Here is a 15,607-nt window from a genome sequence, read left to right as displayed (position 1 = left end):
TTGAAAATTGCTGTGTTTCCTAAAATTACCTAGACCGTGTTAATATTTCAGTTAAAATATGTATCACAACAAAGTACTTATAAAGTAATATATTAGGAAAGAACTATGTACAGTGAAATTCAAAGAGAAATTGTTCAGGGAATGCTCTTTTGCCCTGTTCCTGACCAGGGAATCACGAGCTGACAAGGAAACATCAGGTGACAACACCACCTCTCTCAGGACCAGGACAATTCCCTATGCAAGCTCCCTAATTTAAGGGGCTATGGCTGCTGTTCATGTGTGGTTCACTGACGGAGCAGGCCAGGAAACCTCAATATACTGCTGCTTCTTGGGGGTTTACTGGGTAGAGAGCAGAGCTGCACTTGTCACTGAAAATAAATCACGTAACAGTGAGAGAGGAATCATGTGAGACCTGACAGGTAACAGATCAAGGTAACAAGAGTGACAGAAAACAAAAACTTCTTGACACTGTGCCATTATGTGCCACAGAAACAAACAAATGCTTATGGAATTTTCTTTGTCATAGCATTGAAGTTCCCTCTTTTGGATACCCAATTTACATTTCTCAAAACACGAAAACACACTTTAGAGAACTTATTTCCAGGTACGTGCTGAAGACTAAAGCAAATTTAGTGATGGCCATCTGGCCAGCCATTGCTCTGGTCAACAAATAAACATGCCATTGACCTAGATGGCTTAATGGTAAACATTACATTTGGAAACGTTTATGGAATACCAGAATAACCAAAGAAATAGAATGGCAAGTAATGAGATAAAATTAGGAAGAGAAAGTTCAAAGTCAATATTAAAGGGAAACATTCAAATTGTGCGATTTCAGCTGGTGGAAAATCCCCCAAGATAAACAGTGGTAACTCCATGGTCTGAGTCATCTAAAATTGGAATGAAAACAGCACTGGAAACCAGACTGTGGCAACCAGTCTTAGTCTGGCAGAATAATGAACACCATGAAATAATAGGGCTTCCAGTTCTCATGTCTATGAATCTATGAAGTCCACAGCCACTAATATTTCATATGCTGATACACTGAAACATCTATCTATATCTTAAACAACGTCAGTTGTATAGCTAATAGTCAGACCCTCATTTTGACTGAGATCGTAAAGCTTCATCTATAGTTTCCCTATGTCCTTTTCTATATATATTTTTTCAGCTCTAAATCGAAGTTTTGCCTCTGGTATGATGTCAAATACCATTCATAAGAAATGCATCTTTATGTTTTCATAAACTAGTCATATATATTTACAACTATACATTCCATGCTTATCCCAACTCCTTTCTCCTTTTCCTACAATCCCACTAGCATTCAGACTGAATAATCAACCACATGAAAATCTGCTAACAAGATTCAATTATTGACAGCAGTGCAAGTGCTTATAAATCAGAAGAGGATGCCTGCTGAATCTCAGTTATCCCCTTACCTAATAGCAGTTAAGCGACAGTAAGGACAGAGCTTCTGGCCCCGCCCATGTAGCCTTTACTTATTCTGAGAGAATTCCACTCTAGTCCTCCCATCACTATTGAAATGTAACACAGTTCATACGTTTTCACTATGATTTCTATTCCCCCCACCCCCCTACTTCCTTGACTCCCAGGAAGTATTTTACACTGGCTCTTTTTATTATTATAGAATATATTTCCTTAAAGAAAAAATTACACTAAATATAAGGAATACTTATTCTTAACAATTACCTCTGTCTCAATGAGTGCTGGAGAATTAGACCCACATACAGGATATACATGTCTACAGAAAGAGAACAGTGAAGAAAACAATTCAATATGAAAAATGGTTCTACCTGGAAAAGGGATCTGGAGAAAGCATGTTTTGAGATTTATATCTCATAGGGGCACTGCTATGGGAACTGGGAGGATGACTAAGCTAAAAATTCTGAAATGGCAACAGCTTTCCTTCTTTCTGAAACTCATATATCTCCTGGAGTAGTTCCGTCTTACCTCACTTGTATCACATGTCTTCCATTTGTCAATTTCACTTTTTTTTTTCCTTTCCAATTGAGGTCTCCAACAGTTCTCATTTTCTGGTATTATCATCAGTGATTTATTATGTTATGTGTTTATGCTTAAATATAGATATTTTCACTTAATCCCGTCCCATATTTTCTATTTCCTGTGTACCCTTTATTCCTTCGTTTCTCTCTCATGATGCTCTGGAGTCAAAAGTCAGCAGCATAATGAGTCACAAAATAGGATAAAGTGCTCCGATAACCATAATTTAGGGCGATACTGATTTCCGTTCTCAGAGATAGTTTGCAGGATGTCTATCTCAAGTCATCTATGATTCTGACGAAAAGGATTTTTGAGAATTCTGAATATATTTGGAAATGCAATGCATTTAAGAGACGGCATTCATTTGGGTATTTCTTGAGATCTCACTTGAGATCCAAATATAGGTCTTAAATACCTTGCTAATATAGGCCTAGGAAAGAAAGCGTCTAGTTCTACTTTCATGTTCTTCATAAAGAAACCCTGCAATGTAGGGTGTGTGTGTTACTATGTTTTCATTCTCTGACTTGCACGCAGGCAGTTTCTTCCCTGAAAGGAACTAATGCACACTGAGTACCTACTCTGTGCTAAGCACCTGAGGAACATGATCTAATTTAGTTCAGAGCCCAGTCTACACTCAGGTCTGAAGTTTGACTAACATCATTTCAAATGACTATATCATTGAGTCACACAACACACCATGGTTCTTTCCTAAAGAAATAGTCTTTCTGAAATAAAGCCCGTTAATGCAACCTGATTAGAGAAGGAATGTTCTGAACATGATCAACAAAGTTATACTGTGACAGGATGAAATGCAGCCTACCCACACCCACCCACACACAGAGCACACACACGGTATAGATTCTTTTTTCTTTTTCTTTTTTTCTTTTTCCTGCCAAGGAGCAGAGGGAAAAGGAAACAGTTCTATTCCTTCCCCTCCTGTGTTCAAAGCCTGGATTGAGGCCAGTGTCCTAATCAGTTCTCATTGGCCCTGGAGGAATCAGAACCTTTTGTAAAATATAATAAAGGGCATAAAATCATGATAAAATGCATGAAAAAGCAGTGCCTTTGGTTAGGGAACTAGAAATAATTTAGCAGAACAGATGGATTGCATTGGTTTGGTCTTATTGAGGACATGAAAGGGCTCATTTTGTGGCAGTTCCAAACTAAGAAAATGTCCAACTTAAATTTGACAAGTCAAAGTACCTGCCTCTGCTGGGGGAGACCCCATTTTCTTTAATCATTTTCAAAGTGGTGACATATTAGGCAAGAATTTCCACTGAAATATCTCATTTTCTGAAAATATTTCATCCAGTGTCCCTAAATAGAAGGATGCGTTTTGGTGGGGTTTTTTTTTTTTTCCTTTCAAAAACCCACAGGGCTGCAGACTTACTGAATTAAAGAATCATAAATGACCTAGGAGTGTTAAAGTTACCCTTTGTTACAAATTCCATAGTTGACATTTAATGAATTAGTTCATGGCCTGTTCATTATTCCTGATACACTTTACTCTCTTAAACAAATAAAAAAAATCTGATCTTATGCTCATGCCCAAGTATATCTACTGGAGTTGTCAAATGCTACAACCAATTGGTTTTTATTACATAAAAGAGCGCTTCTATCCCCTCCCCCCAACTGCATTCTCACCTTCCCTAGATCCTTCATCTTCTAACAATCTGCTCTCCTCAGAGTTTTTCTTATAAAGAAAGGGGAGTAAAAAAAGGAAGGATGTAAGCAACCCCAACAAGGCTTTGGTCCTTTCTGTGGGTCACATGGAAAGAAAGTGAATTAAAATTAGGAGCCCTGAATTCTGGGTTCCGATTCTCATGTGTCCTTCACATGCCCGTAAGCCAGACCTGAGGTACCTTTCTGGATTATTGCTTCTTCATTTATAAACATAAGGAGGTTTGACCAAGTTATTTCGAACCACCCCCCCTCCCTGGCCCTAAAATAATAAGATTCTATATGAAATAACCTTATACACAATAAAAATTCAATAAAATATCCTTTATTTTGATTTATAGATTTGCCTTAGGCAAGCAAATATAATAACTGAAGTGATAAATTATTATGGGTTGAGTGAGGCAAGAGAGGAGATCTGACTCAGAGAGTTCTCAGAAAGACTAACTGTTCTTTGAAGCCCATTTTTATATGCTTAATTATAATTTAAAATAAAGAGTAATTTTCAAACTCATATTCCAAGTCAGTGACAACTTCAAAATAACGAGCACATCCCTCAATTTTTATTTTTATTTTTTTGTAATGTATGTAACTTCTGAGTCCATGCCACTCTTGTTGCTCAGGGAAATGCTTACTTCTGTTATTCTCCCATCTCCACATAGTTGACTCCATTCACCTATTTGTTTCTGCCTCATTAAGCTTATGAAGTCAAACCTTCATAAACTTCAGAAGTTGAGTTTCTGTGGCAGTGATTTTTGACACTGGAATCAGCTGCGGAAGTTTAAAAAGAATCAATGCCTGGGTCCTACCTCCAGAGCTTTTGAATAACTTAGTCTGGGTGAAGACTGGGCATTCAGACACTTCCAACCACCCAGGGGATTGTAATGGGCAGCCTAGGTCGAGAACCACATGTTAGAGGAACCTGTCCATTCTTCCTGTTCATAATTCAAGATACTGACACTGTACTGACCAACGTTTGGGACTACAATTTAAATAAATGGTTGGCACAGAGACGGTTGGGAAGTAAAAAAGGTCTACCGTATTTCCCCAAAAATAAGACCCAGCTGGACAATCAGCTCTAATGCATCTGTTGCAGCAAAAATTAATATATAAGCCCAAGGCTGGGTCTTATATAACATAGGACGAGGTATTATATTAATTTTTGCTCCAAAACACGCATTTTAGAGCTGATTGTCCAGCTAGGTCTTATTTTCAGGGAAACACGGTATCTGATCTTCAAAATGACAAGTGCTGTCTACTTGCATGTAATACTGTTTGGCTCAATTATTACAATTTATTTTAAAATATTTCACGGCATAGAGCAATTTCAAAGGCACTTTAGAAACAGCAAATCCCATTCAATAAAAGTGGTAAAAGCACATGTACTATATATTTTTTAAAGTTTTATTTTCATCCATTTCAAATCATTATGCTCATCAGGTAGTTACAAGGAAAGGTTATCCCTTAGTGTAACTGCTCAACTTGCATAATTTTTATGCAACTGAGTCTCCTACACTGTAATTATTTTTTAAAACAACATTGTAAATGAACATTTTAAAGGTTTATGTTAAATCACTGCTTTTTAAAAAATAATAACCATGCATAAAATAAATTTTGTCACAATATTTTGTGTTACTTCAGCATTATGATTTTCTGATGGTTGAAAAATATAACTACTTGTTTTTGTTAATAAGCATTTTGTTAAAAAGTTGCTGTTTAAAAAGAAAATCCTGTATCACTTTCCAAATGGACTCAGAAGGGCAGTGTGTCTTATTTCCTGTCATTGGTTGTTTTCCATATTAATTCTTCCTTTTTTGCAGAAATAAAAACAAAAAAATTCCTAATCATCTTAATTCTGATTACAGGCTGCACAACGATTTTAAACGTATTTTTCTGCCTGGGTCCACACTACTGTGATATGCAAATGTCTTTCAGAATAATGACATATTGTACCCTGGTTTACTCATCACATCTAGATCATTTGTACTGCTTCCCAAGGCTGCTATATCCTTAGAGACCATTCACAAGACTCCTTGTTTAAACTGCTTTGCAGTTAGATTCTAAGACACAACGGCTTTTTTTTCAAACTAAACAAAACAGTAAGCTGTTATGTGCTGCCATCTAGTTAGATTACTCTATAAAACAAATGTTTAATTGAATTTCCATTAACTTACAGTATTCAGTGCTTTGCATCATTGATGTCAGAAACCTGCACATTCCGAATGTGTTTCTCCAAAGGATACTGTATTTCTTTATTTAGATTTGCAAAAGGTATTTTGAAATCACCTGTGTGTGACGGGAAAGTGTGCTGGAGACCCTACTCCTGAGCATTGTGGCTTCTTAAGATTTCACACTAAACTTTTCTCACTGAAACTGTTGAGAAGTCACAGAAGGGCAACAGTAGCTTGGTTTTGTGTCCCAGAACTGTTTTGAAATTACTTTGTGTTGGAACTTGAATAAAAAAGTTAAACATTTCAGCACAGTATGTTGCTTATGGTTTTTACTTATGAATTAAGCGAAACAAACTTATTCAATACTAGTCACAAAGAGGCAATACAAATTCTACATAATGTGTAATCCAACAAAAGCAAAATTATAAAATATTATTCTCAAAACAAATGTGAGAGCAAGCAAATGTCTGTGGGTGGCTTGGTTGGGCTGAGAGTCATGAGCACGTCTGGAAAAACAACTGCAAGTGCATTTCTAACAGGCTATGGGTCAATATCTGCAATTTTTTTCAGCACAGAAGAGCACATCCTTTTCTTCAGGGGGGCTCACACACACCTTGGAAACCTAGCGACCTAAGCCAAGCGCTTGTTCTTGAAGAGACAAAATGACCCCTCTAGATCTATTTCTTACGGTGACAAGAAAGCTACTGGTTTTGCTTTTCGCTCCCAAAGGAATCACTAAACTAAGTATGAATGATTCAACAAGGGAAACATTAAGTGGTATTGGCATGAAGGAGTACTAAGCACCTCAATTTTTTAAAAACAGTGCCACGTCATGCCAAAAGAAGTTAACCCATGAAACCACTGTAATCTAATATGTGGACTAATGTTTGCTCTGGCTGCTAATCAGGAACTAGTGAGCACAGCCAATTTACACTATAGCTTACAAACTAAAAGCAATGTGTTTACTACAACAACCTAAAAATTTTCTCTACTCTCAACCAAAGTGTTACGTTCCAAATGAACTCCTTAGCCAGCTAATTTCATACAATATTAGAGCTGGAAGAGATCCTCGCAAATATCCTAACACCCTCATTTTACACATGGGAAAACCAAAGATCAGTAAGGTTAAATGATTTGACAAAAGTACACAAGTAATTAATGGCGGGACTAAGGTCAAATCTAATGTTGAACAATAACCTTTGAAGAGTCCATTTTGATTAATTTTCTACACTGCTAAAGGAAATGATACAATACATGAGTTTGATTTGTGGATTAGTCTATTGTTTTGAGACAACTGAGCTCTTTTAATGTTTTCAAATTGCTACCTTTTTTCCTATAATATCATTGTTCAATTGCAACATTAAAAACTACTCTGTTGGTTAAGGAAAGCTGACTCTTCTCTGTATGCCCGCAGAATCAAGACTCCCATTTTGTCCCAGGAACATGAAAAAAGACAGAGGGAAGGAGGGCAAGATCTGCAACATGAGGTCTGGGATACTTCCTCCTTTGCACTCTGACATGTGGTATCTCTTCCTCCTCCTGTTGCTCAGAGGGCCCCTCTGATGCTGTTAAGACTATGGAGGCTGCTGACCACTGTCTTTCCCATTTTATTTCCCCCAGCTCAGTCAACAAGAGTCATTAAAGTCATTGCAATATAAAACTAGTGAAGCAAAATCCCTCAGGAATTTGTAACTATATACTCATATTTATTTGTGTGATGATGTGATTGTTTGTTGATCCCACCAGATGGTAACCTCCTTGAAGTCAGGAGATGCATCTTCTCAGCATTATATCTACAGTTCCTAACACAGAAGCCTAGAAAATTCAAATTCTTGATAAATACTATTGAATAGATAATCACTGCTTTCAAAGTGGGGTGCCCAGATCAGCAGTATTAGGACTGTCCAGACACATGTTAGCAATACGAATTCTTAGACCCCACTCCTATTGAACTATAACTCTGGGGTTGGAGCCCAGCAATCTGTTTTTTAACATCCCCACAGATGATTCTGATATATGCTGACATTTGAGCACCACTATAATCAATAAATGAATGCCATTTATCGAGCCATAGGTTTCTGCTTGCTGGCCAGGTGTATGTCCGCAGAGCTCTGTCACCTCCTTTTCTAAAGGCACAGGTTGATCCCTAACTATGGGTGGCTACACAGATCGGGCAGGAAAACAGCGTTCAGAGACGGCATGTTGCTATCTGGATATTGGGAAACAATACATTGACCCAGCTTGTCTGTGTTATATCTTATTTGATTATATCCTTTTCTACAAACTCTATTGAAAGTATTCAATTGAGTCCTTGTCTCTCACCACCAAGAGAGGAATTTGCCTATGATGCTTAAGAGAGAGTGATAAGCTAGACACGAAGGCTGGTACTCATATCCCTGGAGTCCCAGACGCATAGATTTTACCTTCGCAGGAATACTTTCTATAGACATAATCAAGGAACAGAGCTGGACTGGAACATCTTGATAGTCTTAACTGCACAATTTAGAAAGGCAGGCCTGATTCTCCTTAAGTCCTTGGGCCATCATGGTAAATATTCATTCACATCCAAGCAGGAACCTAACTTCTCTTGAACTGAAAGTCTAGTTCAATTGGAAGATATGGTCATTGGCCTTGATCTCCTTAGAAGGCTCATAAACCCTAACCAGGAAGCCCATTAGCAAAGGAACTTTCTTGCCTTCTCAACCACATAATGCACCCCCATGTACCTGACCACTTGCCATTTATGGTGTGCTTTTCTCTTGGCTTTTCAGCAACTGCTTGTAATGAGTTTTGGTGAATTGCTGAAACATTTGTGGTATATTGCTGGGTTGGTTTGTTTTTTTCCCATAGCAACTGAAATTTTCAAAATAATTTAGCCTGAGATAGAAAGGTTAATTAGCATCCTTGCAGGAGAGTTTAATAACATATTAATAAATGTGTATGTTAGAACACGTAAAATCAAAAACTTTAAAAGAAAATCCATAACAAACATGTATCAATTGTTTCAGTTGCGCTTACTGGGGAGAGTACTGGCTAAGGGAATAAAGTCTACTACTTCTGAGTGGGTTTTAACTGCTTTCTAATAATCTCTGCATGTTCTCTTTTTATTTCATTTCCTCCCCTACTCTTCTAGTAGAAACAATCAAAAAGAGAAAATAAGTTATGTTTCTTTTGTTTCTACATTTTATATCTTTTGGCACTAGGTTCTACCTTATATAGAACCTGAAAGTCTCTACAAAAGGATAACACTTGTTTAGTTAATAATCACTTCCAAAAATTTCCACTTTCAATATTCCTAAAATCATTCACACAGACGCAAAGGGGCATTAAATTCCTAGGTGTCTTAAAGTTAATTTTTTAAAAATGGTTTTATGAATTCCATTTCATGTTTTGCATTAGGTTAGCATAAAGTTATAGATATTTGATAATACAGGAGCAAAGAAACACATATTTCACCACTTTTTAAGAAAGCAAACACCTGGTGAACTGTTTTCAAACTACGTTAAGAAAAAGCGTATTCCGTTTGCTTTATTGCGGAGTTTTGGGTCAGACTTTTGTGCTTAGTCTTCATTACGAGCAAATATGCTGATCTGGGCTTTCAAGTACATTATTTGTTAATTGTGTGATTGTTTGCCAGAGAGACTCTTATTTAGCTTCCTGGTCTGGGGCTAGACTCACTTATTCTCGTCAACCCCACAGTGCTTCTGACATTTCACCCTGGGTCTGCTAACACATCAATCAATGTGTTGTATAAATTAACTTTTATGGTTTCAAATAATACACAACTGAAATAATGTGATGTATGAGGAACTGAAAAGGAAGGCTGATCAGAAAGGGATGATAACAGACAGATTTTGAGACCAGTGTGGACCATATTACATCCCATTTATTTCTGCACTTTGCTCCTTTCATAAACAGTGCTGCTTTCGATCTGTTAGATTCCTAACAGATTTAAGGAATGCCACATTCTAACAATGTACTTGAAGGCTGTGACCAGTCACTTTTAATTTGAGTGGTGGGGTAAGCCTCCAAGATGTAACAAAGACCTGAAAGTTAAAAAAATGTAAATAGCAACATCTCAGCTGGCAAAAGCACAGAAAAATTGCCAAGCTGGGAAACACATATAGTAGATGCAAAGGTGAGATAGGAACGTTCACATGAGTAAATGTCCATTAAGACCAGTCCACCACAAACAAGTCCCCTTGTTGGTTTATGTACTCTATGTGGGATTGTGTAGACAACAGAGTGGTTGGGCCTCCAAACTGCATTATAACAACCATGAAACTTTTAAGATAACACTAAAATTCACCAAAGAGTATGAAAGCCCTCTGCCATATAATATGGATGCTACCAACAAAAGATGAATAATAGACTTTCACTCAGGAAAGAATCAGAGAAATAAATCTAGCTCAAATTCTTTCACTTTGGAGTTTCTAGGTAAAATATACAGGTAGTCAAGGGCAGAATGTGAAATATTAAAAACATGCGATAATTCAATTACAAACATGTAATAAAACTTGTGAAAATCATCTGTAGACGCCGCTCTGGTATATTCATTCACAATCCCAACTGCTGAATGACCCTTATTCAGCATTAAGGGTCATTATCTATGTTTTGATGTAAAGAAAATAACCACTTAGTTCCCCTGTAAGATGAGATATATTATTCATCTTCAAAAGAGAAAAATCAATAAAGAAAACGTATCCTTAGAAATGAACGCACTGAATGAATAACTGCATCTTCAAAACTCAGTTACTTTCAGTAGTTTGCAGAGAAGGATTAGATCGATGTAACTCACGCTACGAAATACAGGCAAGTATTTGCCTCTAAGAAACATTCTGTATGCTTCGGCATTTCTATTTCAAACGAAATATTTTACAGGTTCACTTTAAGCTAAATTGGCTTTGAATAAGAATTTTTCTTGACTACATTTTGGGCTGCCAAAAATAAAATAATTCAAAAGTAGTCACAAGAGATTGCTTCTTTATTTTATCAAAGAATAGTAACTTTAATAGGGTCTTAGTATATCAGTTTCCTCATGACACAGCTATAATCAAAATATTATCCATTCAATGTCTCCCCAAACTGGTGAAAAATACATTGGATTCCCTTCATTGATCTGCAAAGGGCAACAGAACCAAATAGCAACATGAATAAATTGTCACTCTGTTAGAACAGGGACCATAGTTGTATTGTGAAATTCTGTGATTCTAGAACACATCTGGAACATAATATAGACCCAGGAAAAAATACTTTTGATCAATACATGTAGAAGTAATGTGATAAAATATACGGGGAATATTTTTCTTTTAAAAATGTTCAGACTCAAATATAGAATGTTAAAGGATCTTAGGCAACAATCAACCATTATACCAACTAAATCAACAGCTGCTGGATGTTATATATTTTGCACATTTGAAAATGGGAGACTTTCCAATTTTCACTTTTATATTTAACCTTTGAAAGAATAAACAAACAGATTTTTCTAAATGAAAAATGGAATTAATCAGGAATTTACAGAAATGAGCATAAGGAAATATTGATAAAAGTATTCAGACCTCTACTATAAAAACAGAGAAACAGCCACTCCAAGAAAGAGAAGTGACTATTATTGGTAACAGGACAGTTAATCTTTTCAATCTATTCATTTCCTTGAGACAAAACTGGCATATATCTGAGTTCAGAGTATAGCTGATAACAAGAAATACCAACTACGTAGCACTTAATATTTTGTGAAGTTTCTCAGACAACTGACTCAATAAATGATACCTATTTGGAAATGCTAGTATGCGTACAAAAAAAAAAATGCTGCAATAATAGTGCACACACACATCAGACAGCTGTCGTTCAGTCCATCAGACCATCAACACTGACTACCTACTGTGTGTCCAACCCAGAGTCAGATCCTAAGTTCTGTGCTACTAGTGCCTACGACGGCTCATCAATCATGGTGTTTGTGCTACAGAGTTAACATTTTTCTACGACTACTCAAATGAATACTGGCCTCTTTACATGATTTATTTAAGTAAGTAAAAGAGTGTGGCCAATTCAGGATTACCTCACATTTACTCAGCAGCCCAGTTTCTTGCAGCCGTGACCAGATGCTCTGTATTCGTCCAGCATGCTCAGGGTGGGTGGTGGAATTGCCACAAATGCACTGGTGTTTCAGCATCAGAGGGTCATAGGCAATTCCTTCAGGACAAAGAAAATAGCACACACTACTAAGTAACGATACAAGTTAGATGACAATATGATTACTCAAAACAAGGCCTTCTTTTTAAAATAAATTTACAAATAGAGAAATAATACATAGCCACAAATTCCCAGGAGCACATAAGAACTATTTAGTCCTGTATAATTGTGTGTGTGTGCGTGTGTGTGTGTGTGTGTGTCGGGGGGTGCCAAAAAAATGAATACACATGACTTGTTTTCATCTTTTGTCATCGGTATATATTGAGTATTACAATTTTAATACAGTTTTTTTCCTTTCTTAAAGTAGGTATACATTTTTTTGGTGCACTCTGTATACATGCGACAAAATCAACCCACGAATTAACCAGTACTCAGACCCTACCTTGGTAAATCTTTAAAGTCCATGAACATAGTAATATTTTAAGAAACTTTAATTTTAAGAAAGTTTAATTAATTAATGCATTTTATTCTCCCTTTGACTTAAGAGTATGCTGGAAGACTGTTAAGAGGAGGAAATATTTATCTCTGAGTATATTAAAATCACACTGAAGAATGCCATATGTATTTTGAAACCATGTGGTAAAAATTATGTCTAAACAACATATCATTTTGCTGGTCCAAATAATATCCATTCTTAAGACTCACATGCCTTCAAAATCCATGCCTAGACCCGACTCTCACATTTTCATCCTCAGTGCTGAGCTTTCTCCTGAGCAGTATACTTGCACACTGTCTATGCAACTGACTACTCCAAATCTCCATTTGGATGTCTCATACTTTTCATAAAGTGAGAATGTCTCAGATTTGAGTTCATGATCTTAAACCACACACACAGTGTTCCTCATTTCAGTATAGGACACTGTGAACCACCATTGCTCATGTGAGAAATCAGTGTCCTCGACAGTCTCTGTCCAATGAACCAACAAGCAGTGTCTATTTTCCCTCCAAAATACACCTTGAATTACTCACTTCTCTCCAACGCCTAAACCATACCCAATCCAAGGTAAGTTTATCTCTCATCTGAACTCCTGAGATAGACTTGTAACTGGCTACCTGACTTTCGCTCTATTCCATTTGTCATGCAATAGTACAATGGCTACTTTTGCTTAAATCCTTTGATGATTTCACTGATGAGATTACATATCCTCAAGGTCAGTATACACAGGCCCCTCCCCTTCTTTCCAGCTTTATCTCACACACCTCCTTCTCTTGATCTCTATTTCTCCCACAAAGGCTTACTTTCCATTCTACAAAAAGACCAAAACCATACCAGCCTTGGGATCTTCATACATGCTGTTCCACCTATGCCAAAAATTCTCCCTTCCAGCCCTCATTTGGCTAATTCTTGCTCATTCTTCAAGGCTGTTTTAATGTCATTTCCTCGACAAAGCATTCATTGAGATCTCTAAATTAGGTCTCCTACTATATGCTTTCCTGGCATCTTCTTCAGAGCATTTATCACTATTACGTAATTGTACTATCTTGTTAATTGTACATTTCTTCACTATCTGGTAAGATCTATGAAAGCACAGACTAGAGTTGTATTGTTTACCTCTGAACTCTTAGTGTCTATTAACATGCCTGGAATATAGTATTTTTAATGAATAAATGAAAAACATAAATAAATGAATAGATGCAAGAACTAGATTAGAAATTTCCCTTATAAAGACTTCCTCGATGAACCTAACTGGTACATATCCTTGAACTCATGAAGTTTTTGTAGCCTTACTTCTTTAAGACAGTATCTTTTATTTTGTATGTCTTATCTTCCTATTGACAAGTACCTCTAATACAGGCTTTTATTTTACTCAGCTTTATTCTATGTGGCATTTTGCAAAAAAAGGAGATGAATAAATATTTTAAAATAAAGTCAAAATGAAGACATGATGGAAGGCAGAAAGGAAAACAGGAAGGCATAAAAAGTAACATTCAAAATATAAAGATATATAGGATATGTCTTCACAATTCAGATATACGAAGAATTTATGAGTTGTTATTCCATAACAGAAACTGTTTAACATATTTCAACTAGTTTCATACTACATAAAATAGAAGCTATAATGATAATGAGAAAACAAAAATTATAGCATCTCCCTCATTTTGAAAACATATCCTTCAAGAGTAGAGATTCTAATCAATAAGTTTCTTAACGTTTTCACTATTTCATCTCTTGACATATCTAACTTTACCCCATAGTAATTGTTCCTCCTTTAACAACATTTTCTCTATAAACCACTGCCAAAAAAATTATGAAACAGGTTATAGTAGCTGGAAGTTACTGCCAAGTATCTGGAGATTATAATACAAAGTCTAGGAGCTCTTGGAAAGACATTTGAATTTAAGGGGAAATAAATAAAGTCTGGAACCCTAAACCTCCACTTACTCATCTTAATGATGTAGCAATGAGGTGTTAACAGGTAGACTGCAAGGTGAGACTTTAACCTCATCCTTCATCTCCATTCCTTTCCTATTTCTCTTTCTTTCTTCTCTTTTCTTTTCTTTTTTCTTTTTTTTTTCCTCTCAGAAACAAAGACTTATAGGGTGAGAAACAATCCTGCTCTTCTCTTTGGGATTCATATGGAATTCTACTTTTCTTTGACCCTTTCTGCCCCACTGGTTACTACTTATGACATAAACCAATGGATCAATCTCTCTCTTGATCAATGGGACAAGAGTTAAAATTAGGATTGGGGAAAATACACAAGAGTCTTAACATTAAGTCTTTACTTGCATTTCAAATCCTAGTAGTTTATTTTCTACCCCCCCCAAAAAAAAAGTCAAAAAATTTTGATGTATTTTTTTAGATTAGCTTAGATTTTGTGCTTTCTGTGGCTTTCAGTTTTAATAAATGAGATAAGTATTTGAAACACCCGAATTATTTTTAATGGCTTTCACAAATGTTGGTTTAGTGTGAGCACTGATTCTATTTCACATTACACTGACTAAAGACACAATGTTACAAAGAAATAATTTACTCACAGATTACATAAAGTAACAACCCAGTGTTGGGAGAAAGAAGGCCTTAAATTGTACTGGGTCATAGGAAAGATAAAGCCAATCAAATTTATTTGCCATTAAATTCTTCATTCAGTGAATCCCATTTGGCACAGACAAGCACAATTATACCATCTACTGTCAATGTCCCGTTGTGAAGCCATTGCCAAGCCTCATCTCTGTTAGGAATAGCTGAGTAGAAGAGATGCCTAAGATAAAATGCATTGCCCTTCCCTTAGTTATCAGAGGACATACGAGTATGCATGCCACGCTTTGGCTTTAAACAGAATGAAAAAAGCACCTCTTAAATAAAATATTATTACTCAAATTTCAGTATAACCTCAAATCTATTTGCATATGTGGCAACCTGACTCTACAGCACATGTTCTTCATTGTCCTAAGGCAGCTGCATGGCCACATGCTCTGCCTGTCTGTCCTAGAAATACCTGCACCGGGCTCGCTATAGGATCACCAGGCGGTAGCTACACATCAGTCTCTCTTTCTTGGTCCGTTCAAGTCCTCACAGGAAACAGACTAGCAACTTCCTCTTT

General features: G+C 36.4%; 1 protein-coding gene across 15 annotated transcripts in view; it reads right to left on the bottom strand.

Annotated features, from left to right (window-relative positions):
* Nucleotides 1-15,607, bottom strand: part of HDAC9 (histone deacetylase 9) — an 858,791-nt gene that overhangs the window by 244,630 nt on the left and 598,554 nt on the right. For all 15 annotated transcript variants that reach the window (XR_012498895.1, XM_074340815.1, XM_019727246.2 and 12 more), the window contains one exon: nt 11,929-12,062. Coding sequence is in view for 14 of the 15 variants with exons in the window: in XM_074340815.1 (XP_074196916.1) it covers nt 11,929-12,062 (134 nt within the window). In the remaining variant the exon portion in view is untranslated. The remainder of the gene's footprint in view (nt 1-11,928; nt 12,063-15,607) is intronic.

The sequence above is a fragment of the Rhinolophus sinicus genome, linkage group LG09, assembly GCF_036562045.2.
Source record: "Rhinolophus sinicus isolate RSC01 linkage group LG09, ASM3656204v1, whole genome shotgun sequence".
Classification (NCBI taxonomy): domain Eukaryota; kingdom Metazoa; phylum Chordata; class Mammalia; order Chiroptera; family Rhinolophidae; genus Rhinolophus; species Rhinolophus sinicus.
This window is presented reverse-complemented; position numbering and strand designations above follow the sequence as displayed.